At 32.2% G+C, this 19,926-nt stretch overlaps 3 protein-coding genes across 3 annotated transcripts; 1 reads left to right on the forward strand and 2 right to left on the reverse strand.

The window, feature by feature from the left end:
• Nucleotides 1-7,519: 7,519 nt before the first annotated feature.
• Nucleotides 7,520-8,257, reverse strand: BX664DRAFT_339078 (VPS4-associated protein 1). The gene has a single exon (XM_051546561.1). The coding sequence runs from the start codon at nucleotides 8,232-8,234 to the stop codon at nucleotides 7,620-7,622; it is 615 nt and encodes a 204-aa protein (XP_051397445.1). The 5' UTR covers nucleotides 8,235-8,257; the 3' UTR covers nucleotides 7,520-7,619.
• A 358-nt stretch (nucleotides 8,258-8,615) lies between these two features.
• BX664DRAFT_339079 (uncharacterized protein) lies at nucleotides 8,616-12,021 on the forward strand. The gene is made up of 3 exons (XM_051546562.1): nucleotides 8,616-11,268; nucleotides 11,367-11,402; nucleotides 11,467-12,021. Exons 1-3 carry the CDS (start codon nucleotides 8,649-8,651, stop codon nucleotides 11,811-11,813), a joined length of 3,003 nt encoding a protein of 1,000 aa, XP_051397446.1. The 5' UTR covers nucleotides 8,616-8,648; the 3' UTR covers nucleotides 11,814-12,021.
• A 685-nt stretch (nucleotides 12,022-12,706) lies between these two features.
• On the reverse strand, nucleotides 12,707-19,835 carry BX664DRAFT_361089 (ribosome 60S biogenesis N-terminal-domain-containing protein). Its single transcript, XM_051548220.1, has 16 exons — nucleotides 19,705-19,835; nucleotides 19,481-19,626; nucleotides 19,282-19,391; nucleotides 19,024-19,174; nucleotides 18,872-18,938; nucleotides 18,665-18,798; nucleotides 18,465-18,569; nucleotides 18,083-18,390; nucleotides 17,219-17,967; nucleotides 16,316-17,113; nucleotides 15,969-16,206; nucleotides 15,493-15,898; nucleotides 14,531-15,382; nucleotides 13,741-14,469; nucleotides 13,396-13,611; nucleotides 12,707-13,303 (listed from the first exon to the last, which is right to left on the reverse strand). The coding sequence occupies exons 1-16, from the start codon at nucleotides 19,817-19,819 to the stop codon at nucleotides 12,824-12,826; spliced, it is 5,604 nt and encodes a 1,867-aa protein (XP_051397447.1). The 5' UTR covers nucleotides 19,820-19,835; the 3' UTR covers nucleotides 12,707-12,823.
• Nucleotides 19,836-19,926: the final 91 nt, after the last annotated feature.

A 19,926-nucleotide genomic window follows, 5' to 3' on the forward strand; every position in this document is an offset into this window, starting at 1 on the left:
AAGTCCGAATAGATAAAAGTGATGTACCAAAAGTAGCAAAATAAAGAGAAAGAATATATTGTAATGTGATAATGAATGTACAATTAAAAAGTAGATTAGTTTTTTGACATTGAAAGGAAAGTGTCAAAAACTAATCTACTTTTCCTTTAATGTTGATAATACATTTAGATCGAGTCGAATACAATATACAGCAAAAAAGGGAAAAAAAAAAAGACAAAATATGTGAAAAAGAGAATTAATATGATTCCATGTTGTTTCTTGTTTTTCATATTATTGTTAGAAAGTCTTTAAACTCTGATTCTCTTTGCTTGGATTCAGCTGTCATTTAATTTATTTAAGGAACGAGGTACAGAAATGCATTGATAACTGTTCGAGAGCTAATACTTAATAATATAAGAGAAAAAAATAATAATTATGATTTTATGAAAAAAAAAAAAGGGAATGGAAATATATATAATTGATATACTAAGTACCATTCTAAACTACAAGTAAAAAGAATCACTAACGATTCGTAAGCCAGAATAAAGGAAAAAGATATTTCTAATTGATTGTATAAGCCGATCCAGGTGAATCCTATAATATATCCTGTTCATCCATGTTGTCCACACCTTATGACAATAGCATGTATTCATTTCGTTTCATTTTGTGATCCTGTTGTATATCTATCCATTCCGCTGATGATGATATATAGCTACTTCGCTTAATATCCTATTGATACCATATTTAAATGATCAAGTCTTCGTGTATCTAGATTTCTTTATTTCTTTCAGACATATATTCAGTGATGATGATTGTCAAGGATACCAATTATGAAGTATGAGAAGAAGAAAGAACGGTAATTCTAGATGGATGGATGTTGTAGTAAAAAGATCACAGAAGAACGTATATAATAAAAAAAAAAAAAAGGGAAGGAGGTTAGAAAAAAAAAAAAGAAGAAAAGCATTTGTTTTTGAAACTTACCTTTAATAAGAGTAAATATTTGTAAAAATCACATAGATAACATGAGTAGGATATAGTAACGAAGTTGGAATGTATATAAAAAAAAAAAGAAAGAAAAAAAGAAAAAAAAAAGAAAAGATTACTTTATATGTCTACCTGATCGGAGCCAGTTTAAAAAATCCTGCAAATCAAATCAACCAATCATAGGGAATCACAAAGGTTGAAGTTGCTTTTTTTTGAATTGATTTTTTTTTATTATTGATTATAGTAACATCATAATGATGATGATGATGATATATTAGAATAAACACTTTCAAGTGAATGTCTTTATCACTTATTTCTTATTCCTTGTATTCATTGAACTTTTTCTTGTACCACCTTATATTTTCTAGTGATGACATCCTTTTTCACTTTTTTTTTTTTTTTTGTTTGAATAATTATGATAGTGAAGAAAGATTACAAAAGAAAAAGGAATATCAAGCATATAGGCTAAATCAATTTGAACAACTTTTTATTATGGAACATCAATTACATTCATTTAGAATAATAAATCAGTTTAAATATCATAAATTGATTATCCTGATAATATAAAATAATAAAAGTAATGAATATAAATTATGAAAAGCGGTAGTTGAACATCCAAAAAAGGAAAGCCTCAATTCATGAGGTTATGTTAAAATAGACCTCACTTTTTTTATTTTCTCACACTTTCTTCTTCTTCTTCTTTTTCTTCTTTATCACTACTGTTATAAGCTTCTTTTTTTTATTTTGTATAAAAAGTAAGTAAAGATATAATAAAAGGAACTTTATATACTTGTTAAGTAATCTCTCTCTCTCTCTCTCTCTCTCTCTCTTTTTTTTTTTTTTTTTTTATCTTGTTATAGAAATACCATCTCTTGACTCTTCTTACGAACTGAATCCTCAATATATATTCAACAGATCATGAAACTATAACAATGGGACTATAACTATCAAAGGTACTACTATATTTCCAAAAGAAAAAAAAAAGAAATAGTAAAATAGTAAGTGATTTAGGTATGGCTACGATTCTCATTCTTTCCTTTTTTTTTTTTCTCAGTAGTATTCCGGTATAATGTGTCAATGGAAAGGCTATTGAGCATATCTATCAATTATGGTTATCAGGCATAAACAAAACAAAATCAAGGGTATTATCTTTGAAGGTAAGGCCTAAAATACGATAATGAAGGATTTGTCAATCATTAATATCATCTTTTCTTTTCTTTTCTTTTCTTTTCTTTTCTTTTCTTTTTTTTTTTTTTTTTTGCTGATGGGTAGTGTCACAAATACAAGTTTATCTGTTTATATGTTACTCTATTCTCTATAAAGGCATCCTATCTTATCAAGATGGTTTGAATTCTCATCAGTTAGTTACCCTTGTGGAAATTGATATCGTTATCATTACTATCGCTGTCACCCATCAAATATTACTAGTATAAGTTCCAACTACAGTGGAATATATATTACACATATCAACCATTAAAGTTTATTTATTAAATAGATAGGTTGTCATGATAAATCGTCCATCAGTCTTATTATGTTACTACTGTATTATTCAATTGTTACGATCCGTTTCAAGTATGGTCAATTACTGTATTCAAAGTAAGATATAAAAAAAAATGAAAAAGAATATTTAAAATATGATTCTCATTCTCTTTTTCTTTTTCTTCTTTCTTTTTTTATTGTTTTGATGCATCATTATCCTATATATACCGATCACAGAACCAAATGAAAATTGGATACATAAAAAGGATGAATAACTAATGTAACTATATTATTAACTACAACTGGAAAGGGAAAGCAATTTGTGTACAATAAATAACATTTTTTCTATAGTTTCTTTTATTGATAGTTTTAGTCTTATTATATTCTTTTTATATTCTTCTTCTTCTTCTTTAATAAAGTTTATCTTTATATCATCATCTTATTATTATTATTATTTATTCATCTATTCTATTTTCTTTTAATGCAAATCATAAGTGTTTCCATAAATAGTATATATTCAAAGTCCGGTCTCAATGTGGGGTGTGTTGGATCAAAAAAAAAAAAAAAAAGGTCTGGAGGTTCCAATCTCAAAAAAAGTTGGTCGAGATCAAAAAAAAAATCTGGGAGATTGAAAAAAAAAAAAGAAGTTGGACCAAGCTCTGACAAAAGACAAAATTTTTTTGGCGCGCTCTCCACTTTTTATTCCAACTTCTCTTTTTACTTTTTTTTTTTTTTTTTTAACCAATGACTCTTTGAACATTGTAAGTTACCATTATACATTACTTTACTAATCTATATTATATACTTAAAAGTTACTCTTTACATGTTATACTCACTCTATACTTTACTATATACTTACTCTATACTTATTCTTTCTTTTTTTCTTTCTTTCTTCTTCTTCCTTAGTCTTTCATATTATGAACTAATCTATTTTTGGTTTTTTTTTTTTTTTTTAACTCTTTTTATGAACATATAGTAGATAGATATATGAAGAAATATATAATATGATTAACTGGACATATAGCAAGTTTTCTATTGGACAAAAGAATAACAAGTTAGGGAAAAAGTATCCAACTCTTTGTCATGGAAATTACTTTATTTAATAATTTAGTCTTTTAGTTATAGATATTATATTCTCATTTAAATAAAAATCATATTTTATTATTTGTTTATTATATTGTCATTTCACTATTATTTATCTATTTGTCCTCGATCATCATCACTATCAAGAGGAGTAATAAGAAAGAATAGTATGATCATCATTGTATTTTCACTAAAAAATAAAAATAAAAATAAAAAAAACTAAAAACAAAATCCATATACACATCAGTATCTGCTATTTCTCTTCATACATTACATCCATCATTTTTAGGAATAAATATTTTCTTATTATCAACCATCATCATCATCTATGATAATAGCAAGTTGTACCTGTATACTGTTGACCGTTCGTCTTCTCTCTCACGAAAATAACGATGTTATTGATCAATTGCTTGGATTCAGCTGTAATTTAATTTATTCAAGGAACCAGGTACAGAAATGCATTGATGACTGTTCTAGAAAAATAATAATTATGATTTTATTAAAGAAAAAGAATGTAAATATATATAATTGATATACTAAGTACCATTCTAAACTACAATTAAAAAGAATTACTAACGATTCATAGACCAGAATAAATAAAAAAAAAGATAAATAAGATACTTCTAATCGATTGTATAATCCAATCCAATTGAATCCTATAATATATCTTGTTCATCCGTGTTGTCCATGCCTTATGACAATAGTACGTATTCATTTTGTTTATTTCTGTGATCCTATTGTATATATCTCTATCTATCCTGCTGATGATGATGTATAGCCCCTTCGCGTAATTATGCTATTGATACTATATTTAAATGATTAAGCCTTCGTGTATCTAGATTTCCTTCAGACATATATTCAGTGATGGTGATTGCCAATGATAACAAGTATGAAGTATGAGAAGAGGAAAGAATAATAATTCTAGATGGATAGATGTTGTAGTAAAAAATATCAAGGTCAGAAGAACGTATATATAAAAAAAAAAAGGAAAGGAGGTTACAAGAAAAAAAAAAAAGAAGAAAAGCATTTGTTTTTGAAACTTACCTTCAATAAGAGTAAATATTTGTAAATACGACATAGATAAAATGAGTAGGATATAGTAACAAAGTTGGAATGTATAAAAAAAAAAAAAAAGGAAAGAAAGAAAGAAAGAAAGAAAAAAAGAAAGAAAGAAAAAAAAAAAGAAAAGATTACTTTATATGTCTACCTGATCGGAGCCAGTTTAAAAAATCCTGCAAATCAAATCTACCAATCATAAGGAATTACATAAGTTTAAGTTTCTTTTTTTTTGAATTGATTTTTTTTATTATTGATTATAGTAACATAATAATGATGATGGTGATGATGATGATGGTGGTGATGATGATGATGATGATGATGATGATGATGATGGTGATGATGATGATGGTGGTGATGATGATGATGATGATGATGATGATGATGATGGTGATGATGATGATGGTGGTGATGATGATGATGATGATGATGATGATGATGATGATGATGATGATGATGATGATGATGATGATGATGATGATGATGATATATTAGAATAAACACTTTCAAGTGAATGTCTTTATCACTTATTTCTTATTCCTTGTATTTATTGAACTTTGAATAATCATGATAGTGAAGAAAGATTACAAAAGAAAAAGGAATATCAAGCATATAGATTATATAATCAATTTGAGCAACTTTTTATTAATCTGATGAAGCATCAATCACATTCATATAGAATAATAAATCACATTATATTATAAATTGATTATCTGATAATAACAAAATAATAAAGTAATGAATATAAATTATGAAAAGCGGTAGTTGAACATCCAAAAAAGGAAAGGGTCAATTCATGAGATTATATAAACTAGACCTCACATTTTTTTATTTTCTCACACTTTCTTCTTCTTCTTTATCACTACTTTTATAAACTTCTTTTTTTTATTTTGCATAAAAAGTAAGTAAAGATATAATAAAAGGAACTTTATATATTTGTTAACTAAACTCTCTCTCTCTCTCTTTTTATCTTTCTATAGAAATACCATCTCTTGACGCTTTTTTACAAACTGAATCCTCGATATATATTCAATAGATCATGAAACTATAACAATGGGACTATAACTATCAAAGGTACTACTATATTTCCAAAAGAAAAAAAAAAGAAATAGTAAAATAGTAAGTGATTTAGGTATGGCTACGATTCTCATACTTTCCTTTTTTTTTTTCTCAGTAGTATTCCGGTATAATGTGTCAATGGAAAGGCTATTGAACATATCTATCAATTATGGTTATCAGGCATAAACAAAACAAAATCAAGGGTATTATCTTTGAAGGTAAAGCCTAAAACACGATAATGAAGGATTTGTCAATCATTAATATCATCTTTTCTTTTCCTTTTGTTGATGGGTAGTGTCACAAATACAAGTTTAGCTGCTTATATATTACTCTATTCTCTATAAAGGCATCCTTCTTATCAAGATGGTTTGAATTCTCATCAGTTAGTTACCCTTGTGGAAATTGATATCGTTATCATTACTATCGTTGTCATCCTTCAACTGTTATTGGCATAAGTTTTCAACTACAGTGGAATATATATTACACATATCAACCATTAAAGTTTATTTATTAAATAGATAGGTTGTCATGATCCATCGTCCATCAGTCTTATTATGTTACTGTCATTCAAGTGTTATGATCATTTTCAAGTATGATCAATTACCGTACTCAAAGTAAGATATAAAAAAAAAAAGAAAAAGAATATTTAAAATATGATTCTCATTCTCTTTTTCTTTTCCTTTTTTCTTTTTTTATTGTTTTGATGCACCATCATCCTTTATATACAGATCACAGAACCAAATGAAAATTGGATACATAAAAAGGATGAATAACTAATGTAACTATATTATTAACAACAACTGGAAAGGAAAATCAATTTGTGTACAAATAGATGACATTTTTTCTATAGTTTCTTTTATTGATAGTTATTATATTATTTTTATATTCTTCTTCTTCTTCTTTAATAAAGTTTATCTTTATATCATCATCATCTTATTATTATTATTATTATTTATTCATCTTATTCTACTTTATTAAAATCATAAGTGTTTTCCATAAATGGTATCCATTCAAAGTCCGGTCTCAATGTGGGGTGTGTTGGATCAAAAAAAAAAAAAAGTTGGTCAAAGATCAAAAAAAAAAAAAAAAAAAAAAAGTTGGTCGAGATCAAAAAAAAATCTGGGAGATTGAAAAAAAAAAAAAAAGTTGGACCAAGCTCTGACAAAAGACAAAATTTTTTTGGCGCGCTCTCCACTTTTTATTCCAACTTTTCTTTTTACTTTTTTTTTTTTTTTTTTTTAACCACTGGCACTTTGGACATTGTAAGTTACCATTATACATTACTTTATGGTTGGTTCTTTTTTTTTTTTTTTTTTACTCTTTTTGTGAACATACAGTAGATAGATATATGAAAGAATATACAATAGGATTAACTGGACATATAACAAGTTTTCTATTGGACAAAAAGAATAGCAAGTTAGGGAAAAAGTATCCAACTTTTTATCATGAAAATTAGTTTATTTAATAGTTTAGTCTCTTAGTGGTTTATGCTATATTATTCTTTTTTATTCTCATTTAAATAAAAATCATATTTTTATTATTGTCTATTATATTGTCATTTCACTATTATTTATCTATTTGTCCTCTATGATCATCATCATTATCAAAATGAGTAATAAGAAAGAATGGTATGATTATCATTTTATTTTCGCAAAAAAATAAAAAATAAAAAAAAACTAAAAACAAAATCCATATACACATCAGTATCTGCTATTTCTCTTCATATATTACGTCCATCATTTTTAAGAATAAATATTCTCTTATTATCAATCATCATCATCATCATCTGTGATAATAGTAAGTTGTACCTGTATGCTGTTGATTGTTATATCTACCATTTCTATTGCAGGTATATACATCGAATCAACCATCATAACAAAAGATAATAATAATATTTGATTATTTATTAAGATAGATGATATATCTGTAAGCTATAAATTATCGATATAAAAAATATACAAAAATAAGCTAAGACTATTCTAGTGTTTTGGGGAAGGTATAGTCTTGGGAACTGAAGGGAATTGTAATGTTTTAAGTCTTTCTTCGGCTTCCTTCTTTTGTTGCTTCTTGGTATGTTCACGTTGTCGTAAGTAGAAATAGTCCCGTTGTAGAATGAATTTCGGTGGTGCTTGTGGTTGTGGAGATGTACTTGCTGGTGGTGGTGTAGCAGACGCCGAGGAAGAAACATCTTCTTTATTGTCATTAGAATTGTCGTTGCCATTGTCGTCGTCTTTATCATCTTTCTTATTCTTGTCCTTGTCTTTATTCTTTTCATCGTCGGGTTTCTTTCGCCAAGAAGTCAATGCTGATCCAATACTAGATACTAGATCTACTACGCTATCACTTTCAACTGGTCGATCCTTCAATGATGAATTACTTGTCTGTGGTGGTAATGTTGCTTTTGGTTTGGGTGATCCTCCTACTTTAGAACAAAAGTTGAAATCACCTAGATGAGATCGGCAGGTATAAAACCAATCACTGTTGCTGTTATCAGCAGAGGTCAGTACTACTAAAGTAAACTTGTTGCATACAAAACACGGTCTTTCTTGTTTGGTGAGTCGAGCGATATATAGATTCTGTATTTTGGATGTCATAGCAATGATAAAAAAAAAAAAAATAGGAGAAAGAGTGGAAAAAAAACAACCTGCTTTTTGCTTGAACAAAGCCTTTTTTTTTGGAACTGTAAATTCAATCTCAGAATCCACTGATAAGTAAAGGTGCCTGGGTTTTGTAAACGCTACCAGCATGAATCATCAACATCATTTCAATGATCCTATAAATACCAAGTTTACTGATTAAACTTTGTAATAAAATGATATGTATTCTAAATGGAAGGATAGAACAAAAAAAAAAAACCAATCGTCGCAGTGACCAAATCATATGACCTTAATGGGGGTACACAGGGTGCAAATTATACCTGAGCTTTTTTTTTTTTTTTTTTTTTTTTTCTTTCTTTCTCTTTCCATTCTTTTTTTTTTTTTTTTCTCTCCATTGAACTAGTTAATTGAATGGTGAATCTTGTCGAGAATAGTGACGATTATAACAATAAGGACAACGGCGATAATACCCACTTATCCGATGAAACAATTGATCAACTTGGATATGCTCGACTCACAGCTGCTTCTCTGAGTTGTGCTCCTGCTTCTTCTATTACTGCTACTTCACCAACAGCTATCTTTGTCACTGGCCCGACGAAATCTCCTCCACCAGTTCTGATGCCACGTCCTCGTCCAGCCGTTCATCCTACTTTGAAGCTAACAAGTGCATTTTCTGAACCTGATCCTATTTCTCTTCCTTCCATTACTACTGTGCCTTTGACTACAACAATACCACCGAAATTTCCAGAACCAACCCAACATCAACAAGAAGAGGAATACGAGTCTCCGGAACAACCTCCAAGCACTTACTTGACACCACCTCTTGCATCTCCTCTTTCAATGCCTTTACAAAAAACAAACTCAATACCGTCAAAAGTAGATTCTACCAATTTGGAAGAAAAACCACAAGTAGCTGTTGAGCAACAATCATCTTCGCCAACATCAACCAAAAGGACATCGCCTTCCACCACTAAAAATATCAGCAACAACAGCAACAACAATGACAACAACGATAGCAACCATACTTTGGAACAAAGGATCACATCATCATCATCATCATCAGCAGAAACTAATTCCAATTTGAACCGTCATCAGCAACCAACCAGCAAAAAGGCAGATCCTGTGGATAACCAATCATCATCAGAGCGGCGCAATCAGCATAGTGGGATTTTACCTCGAAAACCTCCTGTTTCTTCCTCTGGTCATAGCATTACAGTCTTGACTACTTCTACTAGTGCACCTATTATTCCCTCTCCCTTGGTCAAATCTACATTGGCGTCCCAACTCTCCAATTCTTCTTCTTCTTCTTCTTCTTCTTCCTCCTTTTCCTCCTCTTCTAGTTCTCGTGGCTCGACCAAAAAGCAATCATCATCACAACCATCACGATCATCACATCCATCAGAACCGCCAAGTAGTCATCATCAAAGACTTCAGCGTCCAATTCGAAAGTCGATGTCTAGTGAACATCTTCAGAAAACAGGTCCTTTTGATCTTTACACATCATCACCAGCAACGACGAAACAACAGCATGCAGGCATCATCAAGGAAAAAGTACCATATATCGGCAAGCCACCAACTAGACAACAGCAGCAGGATTATCTTTTACGACAAAACAGCTTACTTCGACGACAAGTGGATGCCTTGCGGTTTGACAATTGGGAATCACAAAGACAGCATCAGGAACTGGCACTTCGTTTGAAATATTTGGAAGCGCAATTAGCAGAAAAAAGGCAGGCTACCACTGGATCTGTAAATGAATACCAACATCACCATTATTACCACCATCACAGTATGTTATCGCCTGAAGATGTAATCAAGAAAAATGGGAAAGTGCAACGACAGCAATATGGATTTGAAATGAATGATGATACCAAAAAAAACAACGATGGCGACAATGACAGCATGGAAGAAGAATTATATTATCATCATCACCATCATTATCACCAGAGGGACAAAGATGAAAAGGATCAAAGACGGAATTCATATGACGAGGAGGAACAAGATGAAATAATGGACAACAAGAGCGCAGTAGATAATAGCAAACATTATATGGAATATCAAGAAACAATACCTAGAAACGAAGCAATTAACAATAGCCAACCATACCAACCTACAACCAAACAGAAACGACCAATATATCAGCGAAGACATTCATCATATATTTCACCCACATCATCGATTTCGGATTCTGTGCTATCACCAAATCAACGGGTCCAACGACAACAACGACCGGAACATGAATTACATGAAAATGAAAGGAGACATGCAACATTCCCTCTTCGACGTCGCTCAATCAATCAACCAGTACCAATACAAGAACGACAACGACAGCAACAATCAGGAGGGGGATCAAGACGTCAACGTAGTCGAAGCGTACCCAAAAATAGCAATATCCCACTTACGCCATCCTCACAACAAAAACAACAACGGCTTTATCATTATCAACCACGACAACATTATCCGCAGCAACAGCATATATCTGATTTTCCTTATGATGATGATGATGTTACTTATCTAGACAACGAGGATGTCAATGACAACAGCAGCAACTACATGATGCCTAATCGTGCGATGCTTCCACCAATACTTTCTCGCGAATTGGACAACGGAGAAGAAGATATGGATGATGGGTTTAGTGAAGAAAGTGATCCTATTGATGACATGACGGATGATATCAGTGACGATTACTATGGATACGATGTCAACAGAGCTGCCGATGATGATGATGATGATGATGAATACTTTGATGATGACGACGACGATGATGATCATGTTGAGGCAATTCTACCACCACGTAATGCTCGCAGAATGCCACCACCTCCATTGAACAATGTTTACTCTATGTTTTATCCACCCTATGAACGACTGCCGCCACCCAATATGTTTATGAATGATCCTTATTTTGATCCACGTTTGCATCCATTTTCACCTCCAATTCGATTGCGCCGACAAAGATCAGCTACTGCTCCTCAACAGATCAGACGAAATCTTTCTACTGAATTTCGGATACCTATGCATCAACATTATCTTCGTAAGTCATCATAAAAGAAGAAAGATGATCGTTGTTTTTATTCATTTATTTATTAAATCAAACCACTTTTTTTTTTTTTTTTTTTTGAAAAATGTTAGGACGACCACCCAAACCACCAGTTGGAGGAATGCAATGTAAGTGAAAACACCATATGTTTTGCTCCCCATTTATTCAACAAATGATTTTTTTTTTTAATAGGGAACCCTCGTCCTTCTCCTTCTACAGCAGCTGCCCATACTCGACAACTACAATCAGTTCGATCACCAACTAATAGTCAGCGTCGCATGAAACCACCTGGAGAGGGAACATCTGTATCAGCTCGGCCGTCTCCAAGACCTCCTGGATCCGTTCGATATAATATAAAACCCCCACCAAAAGTGTCTAGGCGATTGGATGAGAATCATACACCAAACAATAGATCATCAAGAAACTACCATGCACCATCATCATTGGACCCATCAAGGACGATATCATCACCAAAAGTCAAGACTTCCACCGTGCCACTCACTTCGATACTGAAAACATCAACATCCGCCAACAACTGACCAAAATTTACTACAATGATGGAATGATGATAACACTTGTATTAGTATCATATTAGTACTCCTTTTTAGTTAGTTAATTAGTTCGTTAGTCAATGTACACTCTACCATGTTTAGTTAGTTTTCTCGCCACGGTACCCTTTTAGGTGAATCACTCTTTTTTTTTTATATATATTTTAATAAAGTCACCACCACAACAACATCATCATCGTCTTTTTTTTTTTTTTTTTTTTTTTTTTTTTTTTAACATGATGGTCCAATCGTTTTGATCTAGATGTTCAACCATGATGAAAGAATTCTGTCAGACATGACCATCGTTCCGTTTTCCGAGTCTAGCCAATGACTAGCATTTCATTTCGACTTCCATTCCATTCATACTCCTTTCATTATTACTTTTTGATCATCCTTCATCATAAATACGCATAAAGTTTCTTTTTTATATACTTTTTATTTTCATAATTGTTTTTGAATGAATAAAAGAAAATAAGTGATCATTCCAAAATTATATTTTATTTTTCTTGTGAGACTGATACAAAGTAGGAATCCATGATGGAATGATAGCTTTGAGATTATCCGATCTCTTTTATTTTTTGATGTATACGTATATCTCTGTTTCAAAAAACAAAAAAAAAAAAAAAATAGACCGTGATCCAAATCACATCCTCTATGAGGCATATACGTCCTCCAACTTTCTCATGTTCCATCTTCGCTTTAAAGGAATCAAGCTAAAACAGATTCAAAATCGTACATCCAATCAATTCCACCGAAAAAGGAACAATGTGTCCCCATCACATGCACCTCAGATATATGTTCAATGAGTTCGCTCAAACCAGATATCTCATCGTCGTGTTTAAAACAACTTTTTATGTTAACCCAGACATCTATTCCTATTTCAATATATTTATAAAAATATGCATATGCTTTTTGTTTATTCTATTGATATATGTATGAAGAATGATGATAATATTGTAATAATAAAAAAAACAAACTATTGTACAGAGGGCGGATGGATATTATATTAGGGATTGTAAAAGAGCCAATTGCTGAGGTAAAAGAAGCTTGACTTGTTCCGAGATCTTGCTATTTGTTTCAATGATACCATCCTTTTCCAGTTGTGATTGATGTTCTACTACCATCATTGTCTTTTGTAGTTCATCCAAGATCAATTTCAAATAGTGTCGTTCATCTGACGTTGATGTGATCAAAAGTTGATGTATCCAAGTCAATAATCCATACCGTTGAACCAATCGAAGAGCCACATCAGGAATCGAGACTGCTTGTTGTATTAATTCCATTACCAGTCGTTTGCTCTGTATATCTGCCAAGGATGAATTGTAATAAGATGGTATTAAATCCCAAATGCGGTGGCGTGCGTATATGTTAAAATCGTCCACTGTTCTAATGGATGATGCCAAAACTTGAAGAATCCATAATCGTTCTTTCTTGTGATTGGGTGTGGTAGAGTTGAATAAGGCTGTAAACATAGGAATATGCTATAACATAAAGGTATCAGGCAAACGTTAGTTTTTTTTTTTTTTCAAAAAAAAAAATTATATTCATTCATCGTCATATTCTTATAACTTACGTTGAAATCCAAAGCTGGTTTTTGGGAAAGCCATTTCGATATATAAGGTAACATAAAATGATAAGGTAGCATAAGAATTGACAAGCTCTGTGCAACACAAAGACAAACAGCTGGAGGTATACGAGGTGGAACATCCATATCAGACCGTTTCGTAATCCCTTGTTTGAAGATATCTAAAAGGTACTTGATAGGGAATTTGCCTTTGAATTTGGAATGCTAAGAAGAAGAAGAAAAAAAAAGATGATGAATATCGATCTTTTTTTTTAACACATACAAACAATACAGATATATATACATATATATATATATATATATATATATATATATATATATACATATAATTACCTCCAGTAAAACGTAGAATTGATCCATCATTTGATATCCAATCTTCCGCACATTTTCATCCAAACTTGACAACGCAGCCACTGTCAAACCCAAACCGTCATTTTCGATAAATCTTCGACAATCCAAGGTACCACTGGCAATCAGATTGGCAAAAAGAGGCAAGAAAAAGTCAGGATCATAAGTCACTACAGATTTATCCACAGTTGTCGTAGGCATATGTAAGAATGTATATCGCATCATTTCTCGATGAATCAAACCCAATGTCTCCACAGAAATCGTTGATGCTCGAAGGAGTGTGCCAGCTTGTGCATGCTCTTGTCTTGTCTTATCAGAATTTGGTCCCCACATCAGTAACTTTGGAAGAATCGTTTGGTCACCATGATGTTCACTAGAGCGAAGAATACCAAGAATTCTTCGATCACTAGGTAATGTTGTCGCACTGTAGCTGGTAAGTAGCGTATCCAACAGACCGTGATGGCTAGCAAGTATTGAGGGCTGAATGTCATTGAGTGTACCAAGTAGTTCAATAATGGCATTACGTTGTTCATCTTGGACAACTGTGTTTCTACGCTTGTTCTCATCGGCATCATCATCATCAGCATCTGTTTGCGCCAACCCTTCTTTGTTTTTGAGAAGAGAATCAATCGTCTTGGGTGCCGTCAATGATCGATACAAGTTGTGATCTAGAATGCGACGGATATACGTTTCAATAGGCTCCTTCCGAGTATACTAAATAAAGAGACAAAATATAAGTCAACTGTCACAAGTAATTCTTTTCTCTTCTATTTACCTTGGCATAAACTTTATGTATCAAAGTTGATGTGAAACGAATAGCAGCTGAATTTGATATATTGTCCAACAAAGTCATCAACACGAAATCACGTACAATTTCTGCATCCAATCGAGTCCAATCAAAGTCGTCTACTTGACTTATCAGCAAAGTGAGAGCGTCATATACATCGTCAGTAATAGCCATGTTGGATACAATGGAAACGTCTGCATTTTCTGTGAGCATTTTCAAAATAGATTCCATGACTGTTTGAAGATATGATTCGCCGTCTGTTGAAGAGCAATTGTTGTTGATACTCAAAGAATAACCAATACGGATCAAATGAATCAAAGGGACAGTAACTGATAAACTGGCCGAGGAGGAGAAAGTATCTAATACCCATAAAGACACAGGGACAGACGTTTCCTTGCAAGCTTCTTGAAGATCCTTCATATTCACAGAATAAGGATGACCTTGAAGAATATGCTTCACTACAAGATCACTACAGGCATTCAAAAGAAGTCGTTGAGCATTGCGGTAATCGTCATCTTGATATTGTAATGATTCATTCTTTTCTAATAATGATAGAACATCGGTATTTGATAACCCCATTGTTGCCGCAGATTGATGAGTTCCATTCCACATTTGTGCTATGGTAGCGAAAACCTTGCCAGGAATAGAAACTTGATTTCCACCATTCTTGATCAGAGAAATCAATAGTTTCATGAGTCCATTATAGAAGGATTGATAACCGTTGTGATTGCAATATTTGTAAAGAGAAGTAAAGTCCACCAACGCCATACTGTTCAATAATTCAGTTGTTCTGGTCCCATCTCCAAATATTTTTGTAAATTTGACAGCCAACTGGATCAACTAGAATCATGCAAAAGTAAGGAAAAAGTGAAGACAGAAAAAAAAAAAGTGAGTTGTGTGATGATTAGATGAATGAAGTAAGTAGAAGAAAGACAAGTTATTCAACTTACATCATCATCAGGTAATGTAGGATAAGTGTCGGTATATCTGAGCTGATGTAGTAGTGTAGAAAGTCTTCTAATAAAATATTTCAGAGTTGGGTGTTCAAATATAAAGTGTCGAAGGTCCAATCGAGTTTGCTCTTGCTTCATGTTGTTGTCAATAACCCAAAGTCCATGCTGAATAAGTTCAAAGCAAAAGTCAATAGCCTTCATGGTATTTTCCGTCGCTTTGTTGATCAACACAATAGACAAATTTTGTAGGACTAAAGAGAGAGCACAAGTCAGTTGATACCGAGTCATGTTGTTCAATTGATGTTCCAGTAATTGTATTGCTAAAGTGTGGTCACCAGAATAATTCCAGGCATTATAGAAGATGATGTGGTAAGGAATACATTTGAGTAAATCCACTATAGGACTGGAGCGAAAAGATGAAATAAATATATGAGTTTGCACCTTTTTTTTTTTTTGAGTTTTAACTAGATTACCTTTGATCATTCAGTGATCTCAAGTGTTGTAAATTAGGATAATCGAATAAGTTGCCGGCTACTGGATGTCGATCAGAGATATAATTCACCAAAGGATCAAAAGCTGTAAATTGTAGTACTTTGATACAATAATTTGCTGTAGTATCCAAGTGATTGGCAAGAGCTTTGGTAGGTAATGAGTCCAAAATATCGATAAATCTTTTTTGACGATTATCAAGATCATCATCTATTTCTGTTTCTAAAATGAAAAAAAAAAAATAGAAATGAGAGAAGAGCAAGTGAGGGGGGAAAGGTTTTAAAAATACACAAATCCGTCCATATCTTTTGTATATGAATCTATCATTTACCTGATATCATACTGGTGAGAATAGAGGTTTCCGAATCTTGATCCTTCGTCACAAAAGAGACACTACTGAAGATTTCTTGATCAAGACATATCTTGGCTTGATATACCATGTCCTTTATTTCCCAAGTGCCAACCAATGCTTCATCAGAAACATTGTAATCGAGATCCATGTCATTTTCTTCACTATTCTTGTTCATCGTTGTTTCTAATAGACTTTTCATCAATGCTTGCAGATAAATGGGTAGTTTCTGTTTAGTTTGAAGTAGAGAGAATAATCGAGAAATGAATAATACCAATGGCCGTTTATCAGTTTTAATAAATCGTAATTGTTCCAATAAGACAAGTAACAAAGGACTGAATGGGTGAGTATAATCAATCATGGTGTTTGATGATCCAGTATCGACGATAGATTGGTAACTTATATGATTATGTCCGTGCTTTTCTGTCGATATTTTGAGTTCAAAAGATTCGTTTGTACTGTTTACAAGTTCCACCAATTTGTCCGTATATCGATATTGAGCTTTCCCAAAACGAGTAAAACAATCATCCAAGTATCGAAGAACAATTTCTTGATCAGTTGACATTGTAAGTCTTTCACTACCACTTGATGATGTTCGAGACAAGAAATTTTGAGGTAGAGCTTGTAACCATAACTGTACTTCTTCAGGATCATGTTTAAACATAAATGAGTCGGATAGCGTTTGATTTACCAGTTTGGCGGTCAGGTTGCGGATATGATTGTAAGGAGTTTGAAGGTATAGTGTAAGAAGAGTCGTGATATGCGATACGGATGTCCCAGCTATAGTGCATATATATATATATATAGATAAATTGTTAGTAACAGTTACTTCTTTTTTTTTTTTTTTTTTTTCTATCTTGACCTGGCCGATCTTTCTATCTTTACCTGATTTGTTGCTCCATCTGAAATCCGACAAATTAAGAAGTAACTCCAAAAGATGAACCAAAATACTAGGGCTAACAGAAAGAATATCCGCCGGGATCAGATTGCTAGGATCCACATTATTTTCCATAAAGGTCAAAGGAACACATTTTTGATAGTAATGAAGTAACCGGAAGACACTAACTTGCAAGATTTCACATTGGGCTTGATATTCAACATCATCCTTTTTAGTATTATCGATCTTGCCAAATATTTCAGAATGTAACTTGATGATGATTTGAATTTCTGGTAATCTTCGTCGTAATTCTTCTCGTACAGTGTTAAGACATTGTCTCCATTGAGCTGATGGTAAAGATCCAGGTTGTTGATCTTGAGTTGTTGTTGTTGTTGTTGTTGTTGTATTTTTATCTTGATGTACTTCTACATCTTCCAAAACTGAGATAACATGTTCCATTTCATCCGCTACTTTGATGAATTTCTGAAAAGCAGCTGCTAAGATGTTGGTTGTAGTGAAACGAACAAGAGCACTTGCATGTTGAAGACCTTTGCTAGATATCGATCGACCAAAAACGGTTGGAAGTATATTGTCGAGAATCATGTCTGCTTTTGGTGGAGTTGCAGGATAAAGGTGTGTTGTTCCAAAATAGAAGGATGGTACAGGGAGTTGAATCACTTTTTGAAGATAAGTTGCATTTCCAAGCCATTTACTACTGAGACGTACTTCAAATGTCGATGATACATGTTTCCAATATCTATGTATTGAATAATAATACAAATAAAAATAAAGAAAAAAAGGTTAACATACCATTCAGATAGAAGAAGTCCAAACCACCACCACCATCATCATTATCGTCATCATCATCTTACGATTGCACAAGCTCAGGACAGGCAGATAAAATTTTCAATAGGAGTTCTTGTTGGCGCATATCATCAGATGGTTTCAAAGATAAAATGAATTTTGACAAACATTTATTTTCTAATGGTTCTCCTTTATCACTGTCGGTCAAAAGAGTATTATCACGAATTGGAGGATACCATCCAGCATGTTTCAAGCAGACGCCAATCCCAGGAACAGTACAGATTGACAATAAAAAGTGGTGTACCAAATTAGCAGGGATACCAGTTTCTGTGGAATTGATAGGTACTGGTTCTTGTCGTCCATATATTTTTGCGATCTAATAAACAAACAAACAAAAAAAAAGGCATAAGAAAATTGAACATTTCACTCTTTTTTAATCAACATGTTTACCTTTTCCAATATATAAGGTGTAAAAAAGCTTAACTTGGCGAATCGTGGAACGCGATGATCGGATATAAGGTTTTCATAGATCACATTTAGTATTTCTTCAATCAACTGCGTTGTCAAAAAAAAAATAATTAAATGTTGATGTTAAAATATTATTTGAAAGCAAAAACATTTTTTTTTTTTTTTTTTTTTTTTTTTTTTACCTGATACGCATCTTCTTCCATTGGAACAAACACGCCATTCAAAAGACCCTTGACACCAAGGACTTGTTTCTTTATTTCAGAATCACCATGAATTAAAAATGCCAATACAAATTGAACATATAATGTTCGTAGATCTATTATTTGGAAAAAAACCCTTATCATCAGCTTGTTGTTCATTTTCATTTCATCCGTTCCTTTTATGTTTACCGAATAAATATTTGTTTGGATTGTTTCCTTTTTTCTGTTGGCGATATCGACAAGCTCTAGTAAAACCCTAAAAATCAATTAATAAAAACAAATACTCATTAAGTCAAAGTAAGAATAAAAAATGTTTTTTTTTGATGGATGTGTCAGCTTACTTCTGCCTGGAAATTGAATGACTGAAATAAATCTCTTGCTGTTGTTTGATTGAAAGAGGCGATGGCGATCAAAACCCTAAAGGACGATTGACATTGAGGAATACGCGCTGAACTGATACCACGGTAAATGGACTTCATATGTCTTTGCATGATGTATTAAAAAAAAAAAAGAAAAAGGTTAAGGATAATAATAATAACAATAAAAAGATTTCGTTAATATAAATGAATCATCGACATAATATTTCCAAAAAAAAGGATATAGTTTGAATAAGTTGTAGACCATAAGAGCGCAGGATAGGAGTGTTGCACAAACGGATAACCAAACTAATGATATCAGGTACAAGACATTCTAGGTTTTGTATATTTGTCTATTTTTTTTTTTAAAAAAAAAAAGGATTGTTAATATCATATTTTACTTCCTCAATAAAACATGATAATTGATTTATTAAAACATTACCGAGGTTTGATAGTCCCAAAGTTCAATGACGGAACTACAGTCAGTACAGGATTGGATATATTCAACAAGAGGTCGTGTATATTTTTCGGTAGGATCTACTCGGACAGATACAGCCCCTATCAACTGAGATCGCAATGTTTGAAGATCTATTAAGAAATAATAATAATAAAAAGGTTAAAGAAAGGAAGGAAAAAAAAAAAAAAAACTCTTTTAATATAATATACCTTTTGTGAGAGCACCAAGTTCCTTTATCTTCACTGCTTTTGCCACATCCTTGACATTGGTATAAAAGTCAATACCCTTTTGTGAATCTTTGGCAGACTGATCCTTGTTCGTCATAGTCTGGAAAACAATGAGGTAAAAGGAAAAGAAAGTGAATAAAATCAAAAAAGTTAAAAAATTTGTCTGGAAATGAATAATTTCAAAAGGAAAGATTCATGTCTCCC

Source organism: Halteromyces radiatus (assembly GCF_025201355.1).
Source record: "Halteromyces radiatus strain CBS 162.75 chromosome Unknown BX664scaffold_7, whole genome shotgun sequence".
NCBI classification, from domain to species: Eukaryota; Fungi; Mucoromycota; class Mucoromycetes; order Mucorales; family Cunninghamellaceae; genus Halteromyces; species Halteromyces radiatus.